This window comes from Rhinolophus hipposideros (genome assembly GCF_964194185.1).
Source record: "Rhinolophus hipposideros genome assembly, chromosome: 16".
NCBI classification, from domain to species: Eukaryota; Metazoa; Chordata; class Mammalia; order Chiroptera; family Rhinolophidae; genus Rhinolophus; species Rhinolophus hipposideros.
Genome location: NC_138062.1, coordinates 44,150,557 through 44,176,838, shown reverse-complemented (window position 1 = coordinate 44,176,838; position 26,282 = coordinate 44,150,557). Strand labels below are relative to the sequence as shown.

The 26,282-nt window shown below is 37.3% G+C and overlaps 1 protein-coding gene across 2 annotated transcripts in view; it reads left to right on the top strand.

Moving 5' to 3' along the window:
* Positions 1-26,282, top strand: part of XPO7 (exportin 7) — a 78,600-nt gene that overhangs the window by 27,309 nt on the left and 25,009 nt on the right. The window contains exons 2-8 of one of the 2 annotated variants that reach the window (XM_081076914.1): positions 16,007-16,153; positions 18,406-18,499; positions 19,050-19,216; positions 20,456-20,521; positions 22,943-23,047; positions 24,604-24,769; positions 25,349-25,422. In XM_081076914.1, the coding sequence (XP_080933040.1) occupies positions 16,007-16,153; positions 18,406-18,499; positions 19,050-19,216; positions 20,456-20,521; positions 22,943-23,047; positions 24,604-24,769; positions 25,349-25,422 (819 nt within the window). Of the gene's footprint in view, positions 1-16,006; positions 16,154-18,405; positions 18,500-19,049; positions 19,217-20,455; positions 20,549-22,942; positions 23,048-24,603; positions 24,770-25,348; positions 25,423-26,282 lie in introns of both variants that reach the window. The other variant, XM_081076913.1, reaches the window with a different exon arrangement.

The window sequence follows — 26,282 nt, the reverse complement described above, 5'->3', positions numbered from 1 at the left end:
TAAAAACCACAATGAGATATCAGCTCACCCCTGTCAGAATGGCTATCATCAAGACAAATAGTAACAAGTGTTGGACAGGCTGTGGAGAAAAAGGAACCCTCATCCATGTTGGTGGGAATGCAGACTGGTGCATCCATTATGGAAGGCCAGTGTGGAGGTTCCTGAAAAAATTATGAATAGAATTACCATATGACCCAGCAATCCCTCTCCTGGGTATCCAAAAACTCTGAAAACATTTATCCATAAAGACACGTGTGCTCCAATGTTCATTGCAGCTATATTTACGGTGGCCAAGACATGGAAACAACCAAAATATCCTTTGGTAGATGAATGGATAAAGAAGTTGTGGTATATATACACAGTGGAATACTATTCGGCAATAAGAAAAGATGATACAGGAACATTTGTGACAACATGGATGGATCTTGAGAGTATAATGCTAAGCGAAATAAGTCAGACAGAAAAAGCAGAGAATCATATGATTTCATTGATGTGTGGTATATAAACCAAAAACAATAAAAGAACAAGACAAACAAATGAGAAACAAAAACTCATAGACACAGACAATAGTTTAGTGGTTACCAGAAGGTAAGGGGGGTGCGGGGAGGGAGATGAGGATAAGGGGGATCAAATATATGGTGATGGAAGGTGAACTGACTCTGGGTGGTGAATGGGAAGCTATTTTTCTGAAGTACCCTGTCACTATAATACAAGTAAATCCTGTTAGAATTTGAATAAGCACTAACAAGCTTGCAAGAAATGAGAGAAATCTCTAAGTCCTCCACCCCCATGAGATAATTTAAATAAACGTACTCAAACTGGAGTGTAGGGAGTGAGTAGTGAAGCGCAAGTCACTCTAGGGTCAGATGCCCAAACTGAACACTTGTGCCTGCTGCAAAGTGAGAAACAAGCTGAAACTGCCACATTAATTCAGGATCCTAAAATGCACTGGAGTTCTTTTCTTAGCACTTCCTGGCCACCAGCAGAAAACAGGAGCACGGGTATTGTGGATTTCCACAGATACATATCAACTAATTATGAGTTTATATTACCCCACACAGGAGAAGTCCCCCATAAATGAGATTGAGCAGATTCTGTAAGCATCAGATTTAGATTACCTCATGCTGCCCACACACACGCACCAGATACTTCAGATATGGGAACATCATCAGGTACGGAATAAAAAAAAAAAAACTATGTATGAAATATTTAACAAAATAATGAATTTTTATTAAAAAACGAGCAAGCAGAAAATGATTGTCAAAAATGACAAGTCACATTTGAAAAAAATGAAATTAGTTTAAAATATAATCATTGACATTTTAAACTCAGTAGATATGTTAGCATATTAGACACAGTGAGGAAGAGAGAGCACTATGGAAGATCTGAAGACCTTGTTCAGAATACTGCACAGGGAACAAGGACAGGAAAAATGGGAACGGTTAAGAGACATGGAGGATAGAATATATAACATACCTAGAAAGAAAGAATGGAGAAGAGACGAATATTGGCTAAGAATTTTCTAAACTGAAAAAAATGTGCACCTAAGTTAAAGTTGCAAAATAATATAAATTTTTAAAAATCACATTTACAAAATGAAATAAATTTCTAAAACTCACATCTAGAAATATTGTAGTAAACTATAAAGATAAAGAGAAGGTCTTACAATCAGAAAGAAAAACATTGCCTACAGATAAAAAACAGGCTTATAGAGACAACAGCAACCAGGAAGCCAAAAGATAGTACAGTAAAAAATAAACATCAACTTAGAATTGTATACGCAACAAAATAATCTTTCAAAACTGAAGGCACTATTAGTCATACATACTATATTAGTCATTTTGAGATAAAAACTGAGGTTACAGTCAGCAAATCTTAAGAAACTTCTATAAAGTATATACTTGAAGGAAAATACTGTAGAAGAAGGGTTTGGTTATGTGAGAAGTAAATGTGAGCAAAGAATTGGTAAACATAAGTAAATCTAAATAAGCATTGTATCAGATAATATGTGATATGTAATTTTTAAAGCTAAAAAAGCAAAACCAAAATAATGGACAGGAACAGAATAACAGGAAAGAACTGATCATAGTTCATGTTCTAAGGACGCTGTGTTATTCAGGAGGGAAGATAAAATATTGCCTAACTTTGGACTTTATTAAGAATGTGTGGTAACTAGTACTGGGGAAAAAAATGGAATTCAAAAACTAGGAAGCAAAATTTTAAAAAAAAAGTCACAAAAAGAAAAAGAAGCAGAATAAGGAGTTGGACATGTGTAGTAGCACAAAGGAATAAGGAAGAATGAGTCCAAGCTACAGTAGTAATCACAAATATTAAGTTATCTCAGAGTTAAAAGCCAGTTTGAGTGGATTATAAATAATAACATAGAGGAAGTAAAGTTGGACCACCACCACCCCCAACATACAAACACCATGCAAAGTAGTCTCTGTCAACTGACTTTTAGACAGAAGGTAAAAGTTAAAAAAAAAAAAACAACGTAAAAGATAATATAAAAGAATATGTTTATGATCTTAGAATAGGAAAAGACTTCTTAAACAGGACAAGCAAAATACTAATCATAAAAAATGATAAATTGTACTGTATTAAAATTAAGAACTTTTCTTCATTAAAAGATACCATTAAGAGTTTAAAAAGCTATCTACAAAATGACAGGAGAGATTTATAACAACTGGGGAAAGCGTTTAGAGATCAAAAGAGTCACTAATAACGGAAGACTGAGCTCCACACCTGTATGTACCTCGTGAAATAGCCTGAGAATATGTAAAGCAAAAGCTGATTAAAAGTACAGGGCAAACCTGCAAATCTGTATCGTACGAGGTCTGACAACCAAGTTTGCGAACTTGCCGCCGTGTGCTTACATTGGCTGCACTGCACAGACGGCTCCAGAAGGTTTCACAACCGTGGTGTGTCAGTGTCTCACAGCTGGGTTTGTGTTGACGTGTGGCGGCGTCTTGCCGCGTGGCGTTCATCATTGTCGCATGCTTTTGTGTGCCTTCACAAGATAGTCTGAGCTTGAATTAGACCAATATACGAACATTAAGTTTCTTGTTAAATTTGGCAAGAGTGGAAGTGAAATCAGGGACACGTTAGTCCAAGTTTATGGGGATAATGCGATGAAGAAAACGGCAGTGTACAAATGGATTAAACGTTTTTCTGAGGAGAGAGAACGCATCACTGATGAAGAGAGGTCAGGGCGACAGTAATGAGCAGAACTGATGAAAACATTGCAAAAATTCCTCAAATTGTGCGTCAAAATCATCGGCTGACTGTGAGAAGCATAGCAGACCAAGTAAACATCGATAGAGAAACAGGAAAATCTTACCTGAAAATCTTGGCGTGAGAAAGGTGTGTGCAAAAATGGTCCCAAAGGAGCTCACCAATGAACAAAAGCAAAGGAGAGTCGAAGCTTGCCAAGACCTTTTGGAGAGGCAAGATGATGTTTTGGGCCATATTATCACTGGTGATGAAACATGGGTGCACCAATATGACCCTGAAACAAAGTGTCAAAGTGCACGATGGAAGTCAGCCAATTCTCCATAACCAAGAATGTTCCGTCAGTCCAAATCAAGAGTCAAAACCATGTTGCTAACCTTTTTTGAATCTCTACTAACTGGACGAACAGTTAACCAAGTTTACTATTTGGAAGTGCAGAAAAGGCTGCGTGAAAAAGACAAAAAAAGTGACCTGAACTTTTCGCCAACATTTCATGGCTCTTGCATCACGTCAAATGCAGCAGCTCACACGGCGCTGTCTGTTTAGCCAGTAAGCAAATAACTGTTGGAAAACCTTCCCTACTCACCTTATGTAGCCCCCAATGACTTCTTTCTTTACCCGTAGATAAAGGAAATATTGGAAGGAAGACATTTTGATGACATTCAAGACATCAAGGAGTAATAGAAAGACAGCTCTGATGGCCATTCCAGAAAAAGTTCCAAAATTGCTTTGAAGAGGGGACTGGGCACTGGCATCGGTGCATAGTTTCCCAAGGGGAGCACTTCACAGGTGACCATACCTCATTCAGCAATGAGGTGTATAGCACTTGTTCTAGAATGAGTTCACAAACTTGGTTGTCAGAGCTCGTATGTCTATCATTACAACATCATGCAGAATAGTTTCACTGCCCTGAACATCCCCTGGGCTCAGCCTATTCTTCATCCCTCCCTTTTCCTCAAACTCTTGGCAGCTACCACTCTTCTTATTGTTTCTATTGTTTTGCCTTTTCCTGAATGTCATGGAGGTGGAATCATACAGCAGGTAGCCTTTTCAGATTGGCTTCTTTCACTTCATGATATACATTTAAAGGTTCTTCCGTGTCTTTTTGTGGCCTGATAACTCATTTCTTTTCAGCACTGAGTAATATTCCATGGTCTGGATGTACCATAGTTTATTTATCCAGTTTCCTACTGAAAGACATCTTGGTTGCTTCCAAGTGTTGGCAATTCTGAATAAACCTACTGTAAATACTCACGTGCAGGTCTTTGTGTAGACATGAATTTTCAACTCATTTGGGTAAATACCAAAGAATGCAATTGCCAGATCATGTAAGAGCATGTTTAGTTTTGTAAGAAACTGCCAAAAGTGGCTGTTTTGCATTCCCCCTAGCAATGAATGAGAGTTACTGTTGGCTCCACATCCTCACCAGCATTTGGTGTTTTCAGTGTTTTGGATTTTAGCCATTCTAATTGGTGTGTGGTGGTATCTTACTGTTGTTTTCATTTGCATTTCCTTCATAACATACAGTATTAAGCATCTTTTCATAAGCTTATCTGCCATCTGTACATCTTCTTTAATGAAGTGTATGTTCGGATCTCTTGCCAAATTTTTAATGGGATGGTTATTGTCAAGTTTAAGAGTTCTTTGTATATTTTGGATACCAGTCTTTTCTCAGATACGTGTTTTGCAAAGATTTTTCTCCCAGTCTGTGTGACTAGTCTTTTCATTTTCTTAAGCATAGTAGTTTCTGTTTGTAAATGCAATTTCTATCAGTAGTGGAAATTATAAGAACTAGTAACATAAGGGGGAAACCCTAAGATTGCTGAAGTTCTTGAATACTCACCAGGCCAGTTGTATTTGTTTGGCTAGCTTATTAATAAAACTCTAAGTGCTAGAATCTTAGATCCTTTTTACTTAGTCATTGTAAAACATAATAATGAAGCTGTGTAATGATTAGTGGCCTCAGATAATTGGTGATTGTGTGTTGGATCGTTTCCTTTGCTCTCATATACAAATCAGTGTTTAAATGGCACTTTTAATATTTTAATATGATTCTGAGTAAAATAACACCAAATACTCTAAAGTTTGACTCTTGTACCAGATTGACATTAAGAACATAAAATTAAGATGATAAACGTACACTACTGGCCCAACAGTATCCCTCTATAGTGTAAGTTAAATAATAAAGAACTCAAAAACAAATAGTTCTTGGAAATCAAGACTAAAGTGAAAGCCTGTACAACTCTCACATTTTGGCTCTTTTAATACTTAACCAATAGGCTGTCACTTTCTGACCTTTATTTTTATTTTATTTATTAATATTTATTGCCATTTCATAACTTTCTTTGACAATCAGCAGTTAGTTCTCATTCATATTAGCTATTTGTTGATTTTTTTTAAAGTGGTGACAAGTCCATACATAGGTAACCGGTGTCTATAGCTTCTTTGGTGAGTCTTCATCCTCATTACGTTTTCTGGACAACCTCACCCAGAGACAGTGTGAGACATTCCTTATTCCTTTGGCCCAGGCAGCTTTGTTGAGCCTAGTGCTATGCGCACATCTGGAATTCCTATCTCCTTCATGGCAAATTTCCAGATTTATTTGTGTTCCCAAGGGGCACACTTCTTAAAACCCAGTCCATGGGTGCCATGGTGAATGTTGATGGTATATCCTCTGGTCACTACCTCGTTGATGGCAGAACGGCCCTTCCTTCCTCTCACCACCCTCTTTGCAGGAACCATTCTGCTGGGCCCAGGTTGACAAGGAAGCCCTTTCTGACCTTTAGAAGCCACTTGTTTGATCATGCTTGCTGTGTGGTAAAAATCATTATTAAATTTGTAAGGAAAAGATCTGGTAACATCAATAGACAGTATATCCCAATTTAACTTGTTAGAGATGTTGTTTAACACTTTTAAAAGGAGTGTTGAACTAGGTAAGATTGTTCTCTCTGTAAAGAGCTGCTTTTAAAAACGAGCTTTTAGGGAAATGGTAACATAGCAGAAAAGTTTATTTACACACGTGATTTTTTTAAAACTGCAAATTTGGGTCCCCAAACATCTGGGTGCTGGCTTCCCTTCCTAAGGTGATGTGCTTCGCCTACATAATGTACTTCCTGACTCAGCCATTTTGCTTTGGTTTTTTATTACTATGGGCATGGCAGAATCAAGTTTCATAAAAAGCATCTGAGAGACTACCTTTTACATAAAGGAAGTGAGGGTGGCAAAAAAAATGTATTTTTCTATTTTTTTTCCTTCATTGGAACTCCATTTATCAATCATAGGGTGCAAAATTTTTATTCCTAAAGCCTCTTCTAGCTTTTAAATGCTGTAAATAACTATACGATACAGTATTAATTTCAAAGCCATCCTTTAATGTTGCACAACTGCCTTTGTCATTGGAATGTTAGTTTAAAATGATTATACAGCCCTATAGAAAAACTTTCTCAAGTTTAATGGCGTGCTTACTTTGTCATTTGAGTGCTTTTCTATGAACTGAACTTCAACATGGATTAAGGTGAATTCTTCTTAACAAAAGAACTCTCACCCAGATGTTCTGTCCTGGATGGCAGCAGGGAACTTGGTGTCATCTTCCTGAACATGACTTGTTCCCTTGAGCCACTTTGCTTGAATAAGGCCTGCTTGCTCTGAATGGGTAGCACACGGTGCTCATGCTAGGATCTCCCTGCAGCATCCTCCCACGTGTCCCTTGATGCCCCTTCCTGTGTTGCAGTTCCAGTTTCCTGTATTCCATGCTTACCTTTTCATAGGATTGTTGTTATTTTCGTGTGAAGGACATTCTTTCATAGAAGCATGGATGATAGATGCTTGTGGCTTTCCATGCCTGAAACAGCTTTGTTTTGCCCTCACACTTGATTACTTGTTGGCCTGTGTGTAGTATTCTATGTTGATCATTTCCCTTCAGAATCTTGCAGACATTGTTTTGTTGGCTTATTTCCAGAGTTGCTTTTGTGATGTCCAGAGCCATCTGCTCCTTGATCATTTATGTGTTACCTGGCTTAGGTTTTATTTTGGTTTTTAGTCCCCACCCCTGGTACAGCTTATAGAGTCTTTTTTGCTCCTCAGATTTCTGAGGTTTCACAGTGAGGAGCTTTGGGTGTGACTTGAATTTAAGCTTCCTATGCTGGGCATTTGGTAGGCCTTTTCATTCTGTAACGATGTTCTTCAGTTCTAGGAAGTTTTCTTGAATTATTTTGTTGATAATTGCCTCTCCTTTACTATTCTCCGTTCTCTCTGTCTGGAACTCCTGTTAGTTGGACTTGGACCTCTGGAACTAGGCTTTTATCTTTGCTCTCATTTTCCATCTCTGCCCTTTTTCCCTGCTTTCTGAGAGACTTGAACATTATTTTTCAACCCTCTGATAGAATATTTTGCTCTGCTATTGTATTTTTAATTTCTAAGATCTCTTTTCGTGTTCTTTGAATGTTTCTTTTTTAGAGCATCTTGTTCTTATTCCACAGTTGCAATATATTGTTAATCTCTTTGGTCGGTGAGCTTAATCATCTATTTCTTAATTTTTTTTTCAAGTTTCCTTCTCCCTGCACAGTTTCCGTTTGTTCCAGGTTGATTTGTGTGTGTGTGTGTGTGTGTTTTAGATCAGATTGTTAAAAGATAAACTGAGGCATATTAAAATTTTTAAGATTTTATTTGAGCAAAACTCTATAATTGAATTGGGCAGCATCTAACCTAGCAGATAGAAAGGAGCTCAGAAGAGCTGTACAAAATGAAAGATTTTTATAGGCAGAAGGGAGCAAGAACAAGGAAGTTATACTAGGCAAGCCAGGTTAGTTATTGCAAAGTTACTTTCCTTTGGGGAATGACAGGTGTATCAGGCAGATTACCTGACTAGTGCTGACTAAGCAGTTCCTGGTTGATTTAAGATGGCGTTTCTGGGAGAGCTGAAACTATAATTAAGCTTCAGTTTGGTGATGTGGTGCTTAGCATCAGTGACTCCATTTTGGGTGTTTTGTCTTGTTTTTAGCACTATCTTACATGTTACAAGCTTTCTTCAGATTTCTGGTAATATTTGATTTTTTGCTCAAAATCAAGATTAAGAGACTACAATGCTGATTAGAAGCTCTAGGTGTCGGAGTGAGGCTTGTTGCCTGAGGCATCACGGTAGGGTCACCTGTGCCATTTACTGAATGACCCCTGTATCTTTAGGTATTTCCTTTGTGACTAACAAGATTCTCAGGAAAATTTTCTAAGCTCCTGTAGAGAGTAAGATCTAGACACTGGCTTTTCTGGGTAGAATATAAATTAATAAATACCTCTGTTTGAACAAGTGCCTGTTAACAGTGGTAACATATTATAATTCTGTTTCTATGGGGAAATATCCACTGGATACCACCCAGTGATGCCAGAAATACAACTGATCTTCATTATTCATGGTAGTTATGGCCTATAAAATTGCCGAAAACACTGAATTAGCAAATACTGAACCATTGCTCCTAGAGGATATTAAGGGTTAAGTTCCTGCCAATCTCTGATCACAATATTTTCTATCAGCTAGTCAACCTGCAACCTTGTTTTATTTGTGTTTCTGTGTTAGATGCCTGAATGGAGCTTCTCTAACATGTATTTTCACACAGCTTTCTTGCTCTTAGGAACACTACACAGCACTTCAGTACCATGCTTGGGGGTTGTTTTAAACAGCAAACTCTTCAACAAAATGCCCCAAACTGTAAGAAACATGGCACTAAATAAAACACAGAAAGGACAGCTACACTAGTTTATGGCATGAGAGCTGAAACAAGAAGGCAAAGCATCGCCTTATTCTACCTCAGATGGGAAGGTGTGTGTCAGAGCTCCTGAAATTTTCCACCATTACCTGCATGTCCACAAATAACCACAAAATTGCTGTGAGTATTGGTTTTGGGGTTACAAATTTTAGCAAGTAGGTAAATATACAAATACGGAATCCACGAAGATTGAGGATCAGTTGTATATTTTACCCCCAACCCCCCTAGCCCTCCAGGGAAAGACATTTATAACCCTTTAGAAGAAACAGTACAGATTTTATATGCATTTATGTATGCGCTTATAAAAAAAGCTGTTGTTCTCCAGAGTTTTTAGTAGCCATTGTAATTGATAATAGCCAGTAATAAACTCAGTAATTAACAGTTTACGTGCTTTATATTACCTCATTGATGTTTACAACCTTGTGAAGTAGATGTTAACTTCTATTTAAAAGAAATGAAAACTAGTTTGAGAGATTTGCGTAACTTATTCATCGTCCCACAGCTAGTAAATAGAGGAGCAAGGATTTGTCTAACATCTGCGGTCTTAACTATTAACTATCACACTACTGACCCTCCACTCCAGAAGGATCCTTGTTCCTGCTGCTGGGTCACTGAAGTTTTTGGTAAGCTCCTGTGCTACAGTGAGAGGGATGCGTGGGAGTGGTACCTGATTTAAAGTGTAATTCTTTAAAAAAACAAAACAAAAATTGCCCAGACTATTGTTTTCATGATCATTTTGTTTCAATGTTTGCTTACTTTTAAAGCTGATTTAGTTATATAATTAACATAGGGAGAACAGTATATTATAATCATAGAATTTTAGAACTGGGAGTGTCTTAATATAATAAAATCCACTTGCTTTGTATGTGAGAAAACTGAAGCTCCAGGAAATTAACTTTCCCAAAGTCACACAGTTAATTACGAAGACAAGTATCCAAATTGCTTAACTTTCCATCTAGTTCTTTTCTTTGCCTAAATTTTATGTAGCCTCTTGTACTCAAAGATTGTTTTCACCAAACTTGGCAAAAGTTAGTATCCACGGTTAAGCCAAAATCTGTTGTACTCCCATATGCTCACTACTTTTTAACTTGGACATCCTGAAGTGAACCACTGACATGAGACAAATTGTATTAGAGTATGGGGAGAAAACCAACGCCTCTCTAGGGGGGCCAAGTGCCTAGCCCACAGCACCGTTTGAAAAGGCAGGTCCAGTGTTACCAGATCTTCTGATTTTTAATGGGAAGCTAGAAAAGCAGGTGTTATTATGAAATATTGGCAACTCAAACTTGAAAACCAAAGTTGTAGAAACCAGGTGAAAAACAAAATTGTCTGTGGACTGGTTTGCGGCTACCAGCTTGAAACCTGTACTTTAGAAGATTCAGCTTACACTGCAGCCTTCATTCCTCGGCTCCACTAGTGACTATGAGAAAGAAGGAGCCACAACCAGTTTCTAGTGACATGGTAAATGAAAACTCTTGAGTTACATTTATAAGTCAATAAACCATTAAGGGACCAGGCATGGTTAGTCTGGCTGCTTATGTCATGAAATAGTTTGTTTATGTGTGTTTTCGCTGCATATTACCCACAGTGCAAAATCATGTGTGTTTATTACAAGTTAGAATTGATTAGTATTTTGAAGTTGAGTGTAGAATTTTGCAGTCTCATGTGCTGGCAGACTTGCCATCCTTATCTAATGCATGCACGGCTCTCGCGTAGCAGTAGCACTGGACAAAAACACGTGTTTTATCTTGTTTTACGGCCCTAGACATTACACAGCATCTGCAACCAAAAAGCTTTACTCACCCTCTTAGTACTCTGAGAATGTCCCCAAATGCATACAAAAGTCTTACTTTATTTATTTACTGAGAAAATGATGGGAGTTATGGTCTTAAAAGCATGAATTGGTGTTAAAACGAAAACATTCTAAATCTAAAGTGCAGTTTGTTGCGTATTGATGAACTTCTTTTCCATTAGTATCCAAAAGAAGTAGATGAGAGTAAATACCCAGAGAATTGAGAGAACTGTGGCATTCATCCATCTTTTTTAAAACCTTCGCATTGAAGTATAACATATATACAGAAAAATACAGAAATTATAAATGTACAATTCAATGGATTTTCTCAAAGTCAACATGCCTGTGTAAGCAGCATGCAGATTAAGAAATGAAACACTCATACTACTATTGAGGGAGATTTGGCTTTCTGTTTGGGACCTGTTACATTTAGTGCTGCCATGAACATTCCTGTACATGTGTTTTTAGTGAATTTAGCACACGTCTCTGCTGGGGATGTACCTAGGAGTGGAATAGCTGGGGTCCACGTCCTTTCACAGGGTCCATATGTTGAGCGTTCATAGATAACTGCCGGTTTCCCAGAGTGTTGGAACCACCCCCGGCTCCACAAGCAGTGTGTGAGTTGCAGTTGTTTCACACCCTAACCAAGGCCTGATCTTGGCTTTTTCGTTTTAGTCATTCTAATGAATATCTCATTGTGGTTTCAATTTCCATTTCCTAATGAGTATGGAGATGGAGCGCCTGTCATTTGTTTGTTAGCCATTTGGATGTCCTCTTTTAAAGTACAGATTCAAGTCTTTTGCGCACTGGCTTTGTAAACTTTTGTCTTAACTTTTAAAAATAGTTTGCATATGTTAGCATTCTTATTCAGAGAGCCAGCTACTTCCCTTCCTTGACTCCACTGCAGTAGGTAACAAATGTATAAAACCAAAATGGTGTTGGCCTACAAGATGGCCTTCTAGAGAACTTTATAAACGAGGAAACCTTGCATGGAATGTTCTTTTCAGGCCATTTAAACTATCGACATTTATTATTGGTAAGAAAGAACAAAATAAAAGGAGTAATAAACACAGACATACTTTTGAGAAGTTTAGCCTTTTGTCTTTTTGGTTTTATGAACTTGTTTTATGAATTTTGATTGGAAACAGAACCAGCTGTTAATTAGTAGTATGTTACTAATTAGAAGAGTAATTTAGAAAAGACGTAGCTTCAATTTTACCTATCTCTACAGCTGTTGGGGTTTATTTTCCTGTTTACAAGTAACACATGGTTGTGGTCAAAAATTCAAAAATTATGGAAATATATATAACAGAAATTGAAAGTCTCCAATAATCTCACCTCCAGAAATAATTGGTTTGTTTTCATCCAGATTTTCTCATATGACTGCTGACATATATCAGAAATGCCACACTCTATACACTGTCTTGTCGCTTGTTTGTTTTTTAACCTCACAGTAATAATTGTTACTGAATTTTCAGTTTTTCAAAGTAGTATCTGTGATAGTTGGACGTTCATTGACAATAAGAATGTCTTACTCAATGCATAAAAAATAAAATGTGATTCGTATATCAATTTTATTAACCTTACTTACAGATCTTTAAAAATGGTTCATTTTCTGGCAGGTTCAGAACGCACCTTTTAATTTGCTGCACACAGTGTGTGCCTGGTGCACAGGGGACTTCCAACTGTGGAAGGTCTGCATCAATGGGGTTTATGGGCGCGTTAAAGTGGCTGGACTTTTTTCAGCAATTCTTTTCATATTTAAGGCATCCTCTTCGTGAAACTTCAGCTACTAAATTGGTAATTAGTTCTACCTGTCCTCTTCACGAGACCTTCTGGGTTGAGCCCGCCTTTCCTTTGTAATACGGTGATGGCTTCGGATCATTTCTGGCGGGTCAGTGCCCGTAGAGCAGCTGCAGGTCTGACCAGCCAACCAAGGGTTATGCTTGTTTTCTAGTTCAGTGCTCAGCCTGATTGGGAATGTCATCCAATCCCTCCTAAAAGCAAGTTAGTCTCTGGTTGGAAAGCTCCAAGTGAATTGTTTTTAAGCGTTGAGACTAATTTAAAAGTATATACTGTCAGGCTTTTTAAAGGCACATTTTGCAAATTAATGAAAATAAGTTCCAAGGTATTCTGCTTTGTGGAGTAGTATAACATCTAACAAGCAGACAAAAACCTTTATTTTCCTCTAATCCAGAGGCAACTCTTAAGATAAATTATTACATTCTGAGGTCCATAGTCTCAACTGGTGGTGGCACCTTATGAGAATAATTGAGCTGCGTCTTCTCTATCTAGGTTTAAAGGACTATAAAATAATGGTGTTGCTAAACATTAAAGAAGATACATTCTTTTAATACCTTCATTGTGACTATTGGTCATGAAATCAGTGTGGTCTACTTTGGGGTGTTTGATTGCCTTGAGTTTCCTATCCTAAAGTAGTACTTTGTTAGTTGAAGAGAGCCTTCCAGTTCTTTGAAGTATTTCACCCAAATGTGCTTTTCTGTTGCAGGGGGACCAGGTAGAAGCTTTTCTATGGATTATAGTTTTGGCAATCTCAGGAATAGAAAATAGACATTCTTCTCTGGAGGCTTCTGTGTGACTGAACTAGCATCACGTGATAATCATCCTAATAAGAACTGGTGAATGGGAGGTTTCATACATGCTGGGGTGTGTTATTGCTACGCTAAATGTAAAGTACTACTAGTTTTAATAGCTAATCAAATAATTGTAGGATAAGTATTTTATTCAAGGTCCAGAAAAAGGTGACTGAAAATCATCTAAGTATTAAATATGCTTTAGGAACACGAGGATCCAAAAAGAACGTAATGTAAATGTCTCAGCTTCTCTACTTCCATGGGGAGTATGGGCAGTGCAAATGAAATTACTCTTAACCCTGTAGTCATTAGATGTCTCTACTAATTGTTTGGGAAAACAAATTGTTTCATAATTGTTCTTCTGGAAACAAAGAAATAGAGCTCTGGTTCTTCAAACTGTTTGTGTAAATGGTCAAATTACTTTTTTGTTTTTTAAGCAGTCTTGTTTCCTGAGCTGAGAACTCATTACCAGACTTACCCTGCAGTATGTTTTCGTCTGCTGAATTAAAGCAAATCAGAACAAAACAACAAGAAGAGCTCACCATAACCTGCATGTCTGTTTTGAGCAGTAAGGAACTGCTGGTGCCAGATGCTTAGCCTTTGTCATGCGAATAGCTGCGTTGTAATCAACATAAACCGGAGTGGCACCAGGGCCCCTCCGGGACTGACGGGTCAGATTGTAAGGAGTGCCACTGTACCTTAAGCAGCATGACTGTTCAGGGAGTTTCTGTTCAGGATATTGGAAAGCTTCAAGTGGGTGGTGGTGGCTGCGTGAGGTAGTGAGGCCGCTGCTGCTGCTCCCTCATAACCCAACATCAGATTGCACAGCCATCTTTCCATTTGAGTTAGGGTGTCTTTCTGTTGATGTCTTCTGTGTTGCCTATTGTTTAAATAATTTGAACTCTTTCTTTTAAATGACTCATTTTATTAGGGGCAGGGGGGTGGTATGGAGAACTTGCCTGCTAGGTTGAACCAAAACCTTGTGAAGGAGATTTAATCCCTTGCTTAGGAATGTGGGGATTTATAATTAAACCGATTCATTTCTTATTAGGGTCTTGGGCCAATATGGGCAAGCAAATCACTGACTTTCACATGTATTTTTATGGACTATATTCAATTAATTAGCCTTACCCTCTATTCCTTGTGTTTATAAGCTGTGTGAAAAAAATCCAGGTACTGCTTATAGAACTTCATTACTTGAGATCTGCTTTAGTGCGGTTTTCTCTGTGCTTTTGAATTGAAGAAGGTATTAAGTGGAAGTCAGAAAGGAATCAATTAAACATAGCCTAATCAACCCCAATGTGTTGTGAAGGGTTGCTTGTTTATTTTGTTTTGGAGTGGGGGGTTGTGTTTGTTCTTGCGGGGAGTGGGGGCTCTCTGCAGGGAGACTGATGATCTTAGAGGGTCAGTATTTTTCTTTCTTGTTTCCTTTGGGTTAATGTTTAGAATGTATTAATCATGTTGAGTAAAATAGGTATCCTGCCCCTAAAGGCTTTCCTGCTTAGTGGAAAAGCTCTGATTTATAAAGTCACAGCATAATGAAATAAAGTGATAATAAAAGCCTTGAGCGTCTGTTCAATGTATTTTAGGCTATTTACCCAGGTTGTTTTGTTTAATTATTATTATTATTATTATTATTATTATTATTTTTGTTCATGTCAGAATTGTCATTTCTAGTAGGATCCCTCAAACTATTTAAACCAAATCTTGCTTACTACTGTAGAAAATAGGCACAGATTACTTCTTAAAGTCCAAACCATTCCTTTAAAGACTAACAGATATTTGCCATCCTCTCTGGTTAGTGAAAGGTGATAGTTAAGTCAACTCTTACTAGTTCCTTCCTCTTTGCTTTTCCACACCGCATTAAGTGGAAGTAGATTCGCATCCCTTTGGGTTTTGACCAAAGCACACACCCATCCCCTTCCTGCCTCCCAGGAACTGGTTCAAGATTTGGAGAGAAGGGTTTGTTTGGGGGCGTTTCCCTTGTCTTATCTCTATGAGCATATGCTACGGTTGCATTTATTTTTGACCCTTCCATTTTAAATTTGGAACTGAAGCGAGAGTTTCAAGTATGACCGAAGAGTCTGCTGAACTTTAGCCATGAGGGACCCAGGGAGGAAGGTGCGTACATGCATTCTGAAGCTTTTTCGTAGAAGTTGGCCGTCTTTATGCATACACATAATTGTGAGCTAATAACTACTATGCAAAGGGAAGCTATTTAAAACTGAAGATATATATATGTGACACCTATAGTGTGTGTTTATGTGCTTAATTTTACAGCAGTGCCTCTAGTATTCAGAATTTTGGGGAGCAAGTAACTGCTGAATTTTTATTTGAAAACCTTTTGGAAAAGCTTAAGATGGATATTTTCAAGGGAAAAATGTATCATTTGTGATTGATCTTTAAGGGCGTGTATAGATATTTTAGGCATTCTATCATTTAGCCTTCTCCAGTAGCAAAAAAGAGCAATAAGTGGATATTATTAGGTAAGGTCACCTGGCTTCTCCTCAGAGTTAAGAAGCGGGTCTCTCCTCATTGATTATCATTTATCTTTGTTCTGTAATTTGTAGCACAGTGCCGTGCGTATGTAATAGGATGTACTGATTTCTTTCTTGACTGATCTCTTCTAGAGCCTGGCACAGCTAGAGAATCTGTGCAAACAGCTGTATGAAACCACAGATACAACCACTCGACTCCAGGCAGAGAAAGCCTTGGTTGAATTCACCAACAGCCCTGATTGCCTGAGCAAGTGCCAGCTACTTCTTGAAAGAGGAAGTGTACGTAAGATTTGAAAAATCCAAAAGGATGACAGGGGTTTAAGACAATATATTCTGGTCCTGAGTTTAGAGGTGCCCTGGGACAGCTTCTGTTCCTCGGTTCTTCTGGCTGCCTCTGCCTTCTTAATTTTACTTTCAAAAAGCACCGGATCTGCCAGGTCGGCAGAAAGCAAAGGCTGTGCAGCCTCATCGGGGAAATCTCACGGGACATACGTTTTTGTCCTGTCATTTTTCATCTCGAATCACATTTCTGGGACTCTTTTTCTATTGTTTACTCTTAAGTACTATCTCATATCTTTTGCAAAGGACACGCGGTTGTACATAAATGAACTTTCCTGTTCACCTTACAAGATCCCCAGTCCTCTGTTTTTCCTCCTTGGTACCACAGCTGTTTCTTACTGCCTTACAAGTATAGGGGGAAAATAGTCTTGACAATGAAAATAACTGGAAGTTACAGTTTCAAACAATAGAATTAGAGCCTCTTCAAGCTAAAAATGGCAATGCAATGATCAAAATAATGCTTTCAATAAGACATTTGATTAAATTTAATGTTTGCGACAAGACGGAGGTCTTAGGAAGGGTGAGAATCCAACCAGGGAATCATGAAAGAGTGCTGAGAGTCAGAATGCCAACCAGACTAGCACCTAGCACGATACTTAAGACGAAGGAAATGTGAAAAGAATGAAAGCAACTAACTTGTTGAGAGGGTAGAATTCTAGAAGATTTCGTTTTTGAATTTTCATTAGCAGTGTTACAGTATTATGCAGTAAATAGAACAAATTACAGTTGTCTAAAAATTATCCTTTAGTAGCTGGGGAAGCTAACTGTTTCTCCAAGCATCTGAAGGTTGCAGAGTCATGGTTAGAAATTACTTAGTACTCTGTTCTGTTTTCACATGTGGTATTTTGTGTGTTTCTTTTCAATCATCCGATCTTAGGATTGATCCGCTTAGATTTGTACTGTGGGAGATGCCCAGCTGGCTCTTCCTGTGTCATCTCTGACACTGTGTCACCTGCAGACCCTCATGCTGACAGTCAGCAGGCTGGAATAACAGAGGATCGGTATAATACTAAAAACAATTATAGCGGATCTTTCTGTTTGATCTCTATTGACTTCTCAGTGACTTAGTAGATTTATTGGAATTACGTGTAAAGACTGTTTACATGTTATATAGGATATAGTTATAGTTAATACACTATATTCTATAATTATAGTAGCCCCTCTTGGATTATTAGTGATTTGATACATGTGCTCTAATCAGCTTAAATATGTTCGGGGGTGTAGAAAAGAAATCACATGTCAAGTCACCTTTTTTTTTTTTCTTAACCTTAAATTTTTTTTATAACTCATGGTATTATGTAATGCCTGTGGATAGCCGCCTGTCTTAAAAGTCTTAAGGACTTTTAGTTTCACAGAAAATTATCCTTGACCCTTGATTAAATTATTTTAATGGTTGTGAATCTGTCCCTTCTATATGACATATAATATAGTCACATGGAGGAATTCGCACATGGCTCCCTCTTACACATTATGATCAAATAGATAATTCTGATTCTGCATTAGGTTAAAATTCATTAAAATCCATACTTGAGAATATGATAATGCTGTTCTATTGCTATGGGCAATGGGTAATTTTTCTTTCTCATAAATAATTGTAATTAATTTACTTTAAAACTAGCATATACATTCCCCAAAGCTGTAGCTGATTGATAGCTGTGCTGATGAAAAGATATAACTTGGGGATTAACTGTACAGCATAATGTGATGGTTCCCTCTAATACTTTTTTTTCCCCTCCTTTCTAATATCATAGGAATATTCTGAGGTGACTTTGGGAATACTTTGAAGTGAAACTTTTTGAAATGTTACTATAACAAGGCTATTGACAGGAGATTTCTTGGTTTAGATGAAAGAAAAGATTTGTGTTCTAAAGATCTTAATACTTCCCCGAAAAGATCCCTTCTAGCACCTGCCCCCTTGAAGTGATGCCGATATCTGTATTAGATTCAGTTTGATCCGGCCATTCATTTTATCCTGCCCCTTGTTCATGATTGAAATCAGCTAACTGAGCACATATGCTGTATGGGCCTCTTTTTCTTATAATGATAGACTCTCTAAAATCCAGAGGATCAAATATATATAGCAAAACTGATTTTTCTTAAATCAGAGCACAGATTTCCAAATAAAACACCTTATGACTGACTGACTCAGTAAAATTGAATTCTAAGTCTTCTCCCCCAACCTCTTTTCGCAGTCGTCGTACTCCCAGCTACTGGCAGCTACATGCCTTACGAAGCTTGTGTCACGCACAAACAACCCTCTACCATTGGAACAACGAATAGATATCCGTAAGTAGAGAGTTATCTGTTCTCTCTTAAAGAAATAAGTTTGTTTAGTGATGTGCTTAGAAATAGTTAAATTTCTGTTGCTTGTTTAATATTGTTCTGAAATTGCTAAGCATACTGAAGATCTGGAATCCAGTTTTTTTCAGAATTTTGGGCTTAATAAAGTGAAGCGAGCCCACAGTAATTACTTCTAGATAAAGCCTAAGTAACCCTTTTTGTTGTCAGAAGGTTTCTTGCATTCAGTCTTTACTGCCACTAATAACTAAGACAACCATTGTTAAGGATTTTGAATTCTGTGCAGACTGTGTTAACCATCTAGGAGTAGCAGATTCAAGGCTGCCATACTTCAAATTCTTCATTGTGACAAGTGTAAAATTCTCAGTCGGAAAGCCTAATCTCAAATTCAAAGTCCCATTTCTCAGTAGCATGAAGGATTAAGGGAGTTTAGTGTTAATAGTATAAATTTACCGTTTCTTGGACAGTTAGTACATTTAAAGATGTACACCCTTCCCTGGCAGAACGTTCTGTTATGTGGATTCTTTTTGTTTTATAGGGAACTATGTGCTCAACTACCTTGCCACTCGGCCAAAGTTGGCTACTTTCGTGACACAAGCATTAATTCAGTTATATGCCAGGATCACAAAACTGGGCTGGTTTGACTGTCAGAAGGATGACTATGTCTTCAGAAATGCAATCACAGATGTCACGAGGTTTTTACAGGTATGATGTATATATTTGGTATAATAGGAATGGGAGAAGCAACACATATATACTTATATACTGTTCTACTTTCTAAAAATCACACAAAATAGAATTATTTGGTACATTCTCTTCTGTTGTCTTTTTTACCCTTAATATGTCTTGGCTTTGCATGTTTACATGTCAGCACAAACAAACCCTACTTCATTCTTTCTAATGCCCATATACTAGGTATTCCAATCTAAAATGCCATAACTTAACTAATCTCTTATAGGTGGGCATTTAGTTTGTTTCTATATTTTGACTGTTAGTTCCTATATTTTGACTGTTAAATACTTCTGTGAATATCTGTGTGTCTTGTCATACTTTGAATAAGTGTGTTTATAGGGATTATTGGACTTATTCAAAGGGATATGTGTATTTTGGTTTTCAAAGGTACCGTGTTTCCCCGAAGAAAAGACCTAGACAGACAATCAGCTCTAATGCGTCTTTTGGAGCAAAAATTAATATAAGACCCGGTATTATTTTACTATAAGACTGGATATTATATAACCTAATATATAATATAATGTAATGTAATATAATATAATACTGGGTCTTATATTAATTTTTTTCTCCAAAAGACGCATTAGAGCTGATTGTCCGGCTAGGTCTTACTTTCTGGGAAACACAGTATTTCCAAATCACCCTAAAAAAAGTTGCTTCCTCCAACAATTAAAAGAATGCTTATTTTTCTATGCCTGGGAATCTAACTTTTTTATTTTTCCAGCTTAATAGGAAAAAAAAGTGGTATATCATCATTTGAGTTCTGAATAAGACAAATTTTTATATGTTAATTTACTACTTAGTTTTTTTTTCTGTGAACTTCCTATTTATATCTTATGTATATTTTTTTATCGTGTTCTTTGCCTTTTTCTTGTATACAGTTTCTTTGTAAATTATGTTACACATTCATTTGTTATTGATCTTAAATGTGTTTTGCCACTTTCCCTTTTTATAATGTGTATGATATGGTGCTGATGGGTATTTTTAAAATACTAAAGGTTTCCATTTTGCCAAAGTCAGATTTAGCAGTCTTCCTTTATGGCAGGTAGGTTTTTAAGTCCTGCAAAGCAGCAGTTTTAAACTACAATTCCTTGCTATGTTGTCTTGGCAGTTTTAATAGCAACACATGATTCTGTCATTTCAAAAGTATAACTGCATTCCCAATGCTGAAATCAAGCTGCACACACCCCCTGTCTGCCTTATGTTTTTTACCAGGACAGTGTTGAATACTGCATCATTGGCGTCACAATTTTATCTCAGCTAACCAATGAAATTAATCAAGTAAGTGCTACAGCCTTCCTCATTGAAGTAAGTGCCATATTTTTTCTTAGTATTGGTGTTTTCTGCTCTGTGTGGGATGATCGTTTGTGGCAGTTGTGTGCTTTTGCGGTAAGTGATTAATGCCCTTTTGAAACAAAATAGTTCCATTGGGTTTTCCTCTGTAAGTGCAGCCTATCTCACTCTTTTTGTCTTGGTCCCCTTCTGTCTCCAGAATATTTTATCCTCCCATCTCAGCTTACCTCACTGGTATTAATGTTCTTTATTAGAGCTATGGTTGTAAGTCAAAACCTCAATGAAATAATTGCTTTGCTAATGAAAAAGAAGGAATCCAAGCAAAGTATCACAAAAGTGCAGCATCGTTTGTGTGCCCTTTCTGCTGTATACATTAGTGTTTATAACCATTTAAAAATCAGTTTCCATATCCCATTATTAAAGATTTTGCTTATAATCTTTTTAGAATGCATAAAACATCCTGCTAAATGCCAAATAAATAACCATTTAAAAATCAGTTTCCATATCCCATTATTAAAGATTTTGCTTATAATCTTTTTAGAATGCATAAAACATTCTGCTAAACACCCAATAATTTTTTAAATAGTCATTGATGATACTACAGAGGAAACACCAGTGGCTTTCTTCTGCTCTGGCTATTATTTTTTCAGTCATTTACTTTTGTATCCAGCTAAAATTTTATAATTACTGAACAGGCCAGTATGTTAGTTGTAACATATCACATTTCAGTTGTGGCTAATAATTACATTGGCATCACTGTTGCTATTGCTTATATTTATGCAGACATTCTTATTAACCCTTAGGAATTTTGACTGAATCAGGACTATTTGAAATGCACTTGCTTATAGCCTATTAAAATCGGGAGTCCATACCGTGTTCCGTCACATGTGATCCCCATTGTGGTTGGTAATCATCAAAATAACAGCATTCACTTTTGGGTGATTCCTGTGTGACAGGCACTGTTCTAAACACTTTACTTGAATTAACTAATTTTATTCTCACTGTAGTCTTAGATAGGTACTATGGTTGTCCCATTTTCCAGGTAAGGAAACTGAGGCACATCCAGGTTAAGTAATGTGTCTAAGGTGTCACAGTTAGCAAGCAACAGTATCTGAATTTGAACCTACATAGTCTTGTACCAGAGCCTGTGCTCTTAATAACTTCTTATTTAACTACTGTTACCTTTGTAGTAGGAAAGCATGTGTTAACTAAGTACGGAGATTGTGGGGTTCATGTTCTCCCTTTGAAGCGTGGCCTCACAAAATACATCAATGTTGATATAATAAAAAACTTCAAAATTTTACTTGTCTTTATTAAGAAAACAATAGAAATGTGTGTGACATGCTTAACATGTAATTATTCGCTGTATTATGATCAACATAACACCATATGTGATATATGATATAAAATCTAATAATACCTTATTTATCTAACACAGTAACACTAAAGCTAGAATCAAGAAATATTTTGAACTTCTATGTAACTTAATTTTCTGGGGTTTTGTGGGGGCAAGGTGTCAGATTTAAATTAGAAAGTGTGTTTCTGTTAACACACTTCTTCATTCCTATTTGAACTTAGAAATAAAATCAAGGAGGGTCCATAACTTGGTTGTCAGAAATTTTGCTGCATTCTTTTAATGAGCTCACTCTTAGATGATTTGGTTAGTATATGAAAGAGATTTAAGCTTTCAGTTGGACTAAAAACAACCTTTGATAACCTTGAAATTCCTTTATTCCTCTTACTGAGTGCCTATTATGTGTCAGGAATAGAGGACATGCTAAAGAAGTAAAAGATTTAGTCCTTAACCACAAAAACCTCTAAAATGTGGCTGAAAAGACAAGAAGAGAGACTGACCCATACAACCATGTAATTAAAGTGTTCACTCCTGTGGTATAAGCTCCATGTGGAAATAGGTTAGAGAAGGAAGAGAGTGTTACAGGCTGTTGTCATTTATCTTAAGTTTGTGGCTGTTGGTTAATGACCATTTTAGAAATTCTGTAGTAGCCCTGAGTGGATTGTTTACCACAACCCAAGCCTTGCTACTGTCTGTTCTTGAAACTAAGCCACAGTGCAACATAATATAGTAATTATTAGCAATATCTGCCAATGATTTGTTAAATTTGATGTAAGTGCAGAGGAAATTAAAACTTGGCAGTGGAGATATTTATCCCTTCCTCTGTCTTCCCTCCGTAAGCTCTAAGACGTGATATCCTGTCTAGCTGTTAGCAGCTTCTTGTCCTTTGCATCCTCTCCCTTTATATGATTTAGCGGTAATTTAAATGTTTAAAATGTATTTGGTATTTATGTTGCTTTTATTGGAAATCTTTCCAGTTTATTTGAAGTCTGCATGAAATTTTTTTTTCTTTGAAGTTAATTCTAAAACTTGCATTGGTTTATTTTTCTGCGCAGGCAGACACCACCCATCCTTTAACCAAGCACAGAAAAATAGCCTCTTCTTTCCGAGATTCGTCATTATTTGATATCTTCACACTTTCCTGCAATTTACTAAAACAGGTGAGATTGTAGGTTGGGTCCTGCTTCCCAGTTCCCTTTTGAAAGGATGAGAATGAGTGGACACTTGTTAGATGTCAGCTCTTAACAGACCCCACCAGCAGTTAAGCATCTCCCTAATCATAATCTTTTGCATAATACCTCTTTCTGAAACGGTGAAGAAACTTTCCAGACTGACCACTGGTGTTAGAGAAAGGATTATGATTTCCCCATTTCAGATCTGTTCCCCTAGGTAAGAGCAGTAAGTGAATACTTAATCCATGTTCCTATCTTAAAGGAATTTAGAGTACCACAAAGTTTGAGATTTTGTTGTTTGCTCCTTTTAGACCCACATAAAGCTTTCCTGTACGGAGTAAAAGCGTTGGGATTCGTAGTGCTCTGAAAGCAGACTCAGACAGCACTGTTAGCACACTAAAACTAGGCTGGCTCCCCTGCCCCCTGCTGAGCTAAAAGCAGCAAATAAACAAGCAACATCTGTAAGGAAAAGCAGAATTTGAATTTTTAACATTCATTTGGATTTCATAACCTGAAGCGATAGACAGTATCACATAAGGAAATTACCTGTTTTAAATTAGAAAAGTTGGTATTTCAATTCATTTATTGATACAGTTGAACTAGAAAGAAATGTTAACCTTCGCTGTCTACACATTTATAATGATGCCGGGCTGCTTTGTCCCTATAGAAAGCTAAATGCGATTAGCCTCTGGCTCTTTGTTCATTTGGGGGATTTGAGGGTTTTTTTGTTCTTGTTCTCATTTTCCAGTATGTCCCGTTTAGTTTTAGAAACAACTTTGCATTCGTTCTGTCGCTCTGTTTAATAATGCCCATCTTTTTCCTCAATTACCTAGTTTTATCTCAGAATTCCCAGACAGTCTTCAGGTTGGGCAAGCTGCCTGGAAAAAGCTGTTTTACCCCCTGGAGGGGAAAAGCTTTTGAGAAAACTAAGGATTCAATCGTCTCACTGATACTATCAAAAACCAGCGAGTCACTGAGGTCACAGCTGGTATGAACTTTGAACGTGAAAGTCCCAGTAGCTCTGGGCCAGTATTGAGCTGTAGTCAGGTAAACTGCCAGTGAATAAATAAAAGTCAGTGAGGATTTTGTTTTAATTTTGGTTTGCAAGATTTTTGTTGATGCTGGAGATGTTAAAAAGAGGAAGGAAAGTGGCGCAGGATATAGAACTTACTAGAACTCCCTTCCAGAATTTAATCCTAACCCTGTCTAAAAATACCTAGGATCTCACATGTAATGAAATAACCACACATATTGCTGCAGGACTCCCTGTGGCCACTGTGTCTACATGTAAAGAACAAGTATTAAAAAAAGGGATTTCTTTAAATACCAACTTCATGTTTTGTGGGAAACATGTTGTAATAGTAAATAAGGAGCTAGGATTTTCATAGTGAAATTAAGGCAGTGTCTTATAGCAGGCAAAATGTCACTTGGCTGTGTTGAAATACAGCCCTCCTTTTCTGGCTCAACAGCCTGCTTTTGAGTTGGTAGCAAGCTTGGAAGAGAGGAGTGCTTGTTTGGGGCTCATTATGCGGCAATTTTTACAGGCTTCAGGAAAGAATCTAAACTTGAACGATGAAAGTCAGCACGGTTTGCTCATGCAACTGCTCAAACTCACTCATAACTGCCTAAACTTTGATTTCATCGGCACTTCTACTGATGAGTCCTCCGACGATCTGTGCACAGTACAGATTCCCACCAGCTGGAGATCAGGTAACAGAAACGCAGCACCTGGAACAGGCTGCTGCTCACCTCCCCATAGTGTCTGTAGGGGGGTGATCTAAAGGACCCCTGGCAGTCCTTTGCTTGCTGTAAGAGAACATTTAGAATTGCAGCATCTGTCTTTATGAAGTGAGGGAGAGGTTCTTGGAGGATCTTATAGATTCCCCAGCCTGGGAGAACTCTTAATTACTGACTCAGGTGACTTTGACCTTACATTAACCACCTAGAGACTTCTGTAATCTTCCTCATTTGTGGTAATGTCTAGCTTTAAAAACAAAACCAAACAGAAGAACATGTGCTCATGTTTGCTATTGCGTTCTGAGGATAAAAATTCTTGCTAAGAATAAGAGCCCTGATTGTCTTCAGTTCTCTGAGAATCAGAAGAATGAATCTGTTTCTTAGAGGAGCTTAAAAAAAAAACACACCTATTATCTTATCACTTTCAAAGGAAGTAAGCATTCTGTAAGATAAGAAAGCAGAAAGATAAGCTCCCTAACCTATAGTGCCAGCAGTCTGCCCGTAGCAGGGTGCAGACATACTCAATAAAGTGCTCTTTGGTCTTTCTTTCAGCATTCTTAGATTCTTCAACTCTGCAGCTGTTTTTTGACCTGTATCATTCCATCCCTCCTTCATTTTCACCTCTGGTGAGTCCGTTTCTAAAGCAAACCTATTTCTGGAAAGTGGCACTGGTAAAATAAGTCTTATGTTCATTTTGTTGTACAAAACATAGAAGTAAAACATAGAAATAGTAGCATCAGTTATCTAGCCTTCTGAGATTAGGATTATAGCTTTAAAGTTCCCATAATAAAGTCTTGACTTAATTCTTTTCAAATGATTCCTATCTAATGACAAATTGCTGCAGATGTCGAGCTCTTTTGGTGTCATCTTGACTTTATACTGTACTATACCTCAGATTGCCACAGGCTAGAGGGGGGGGATTCACCTTACATTGTCTAGCCGAAGATTGTCCTGACTGTGAAAAGTTTTGAAAACCCCTCAGGTGTATGTTATGTCAGTGATACATGGACGCTATAATGCAGGGCAAATTTGCATACTTATTCCTAAATAACATTTGAAAGCTCTTGGAAATGATTTAAGAGCATGTCTCCTTTAAAGCAATAATTAACCTCCTCAAATCTCAAAATTCATTCAGATCGTGAAAGACATTGGCCTGGTATTTCACGTTGTTGGTGTAAAATATACTGTTGTACAAAATATACAAAGAAAAAAACAGTAAACTAATGGATGTTTTGCATAGTGTTTCTGCAGTGGACTATTTTCCTGGTCATTGTAGTACTTTTCCAAATTAATATAGACCTTCCCTTTAGAAGAAACAGGAATTCCGTCTTGTTTGTATCGAGTTTACTGTAGGAAAAGGTAATGTGCTCAAGAAGGTTAATTAATAAAAAGACAATTGATAAAGGTATGGACAGAATTCAGGGACTCCGACAAGAGGTGGTGGCTACATCCCTTGGGCTAGCAATTGTGGGAGCTTCTAGGGGCG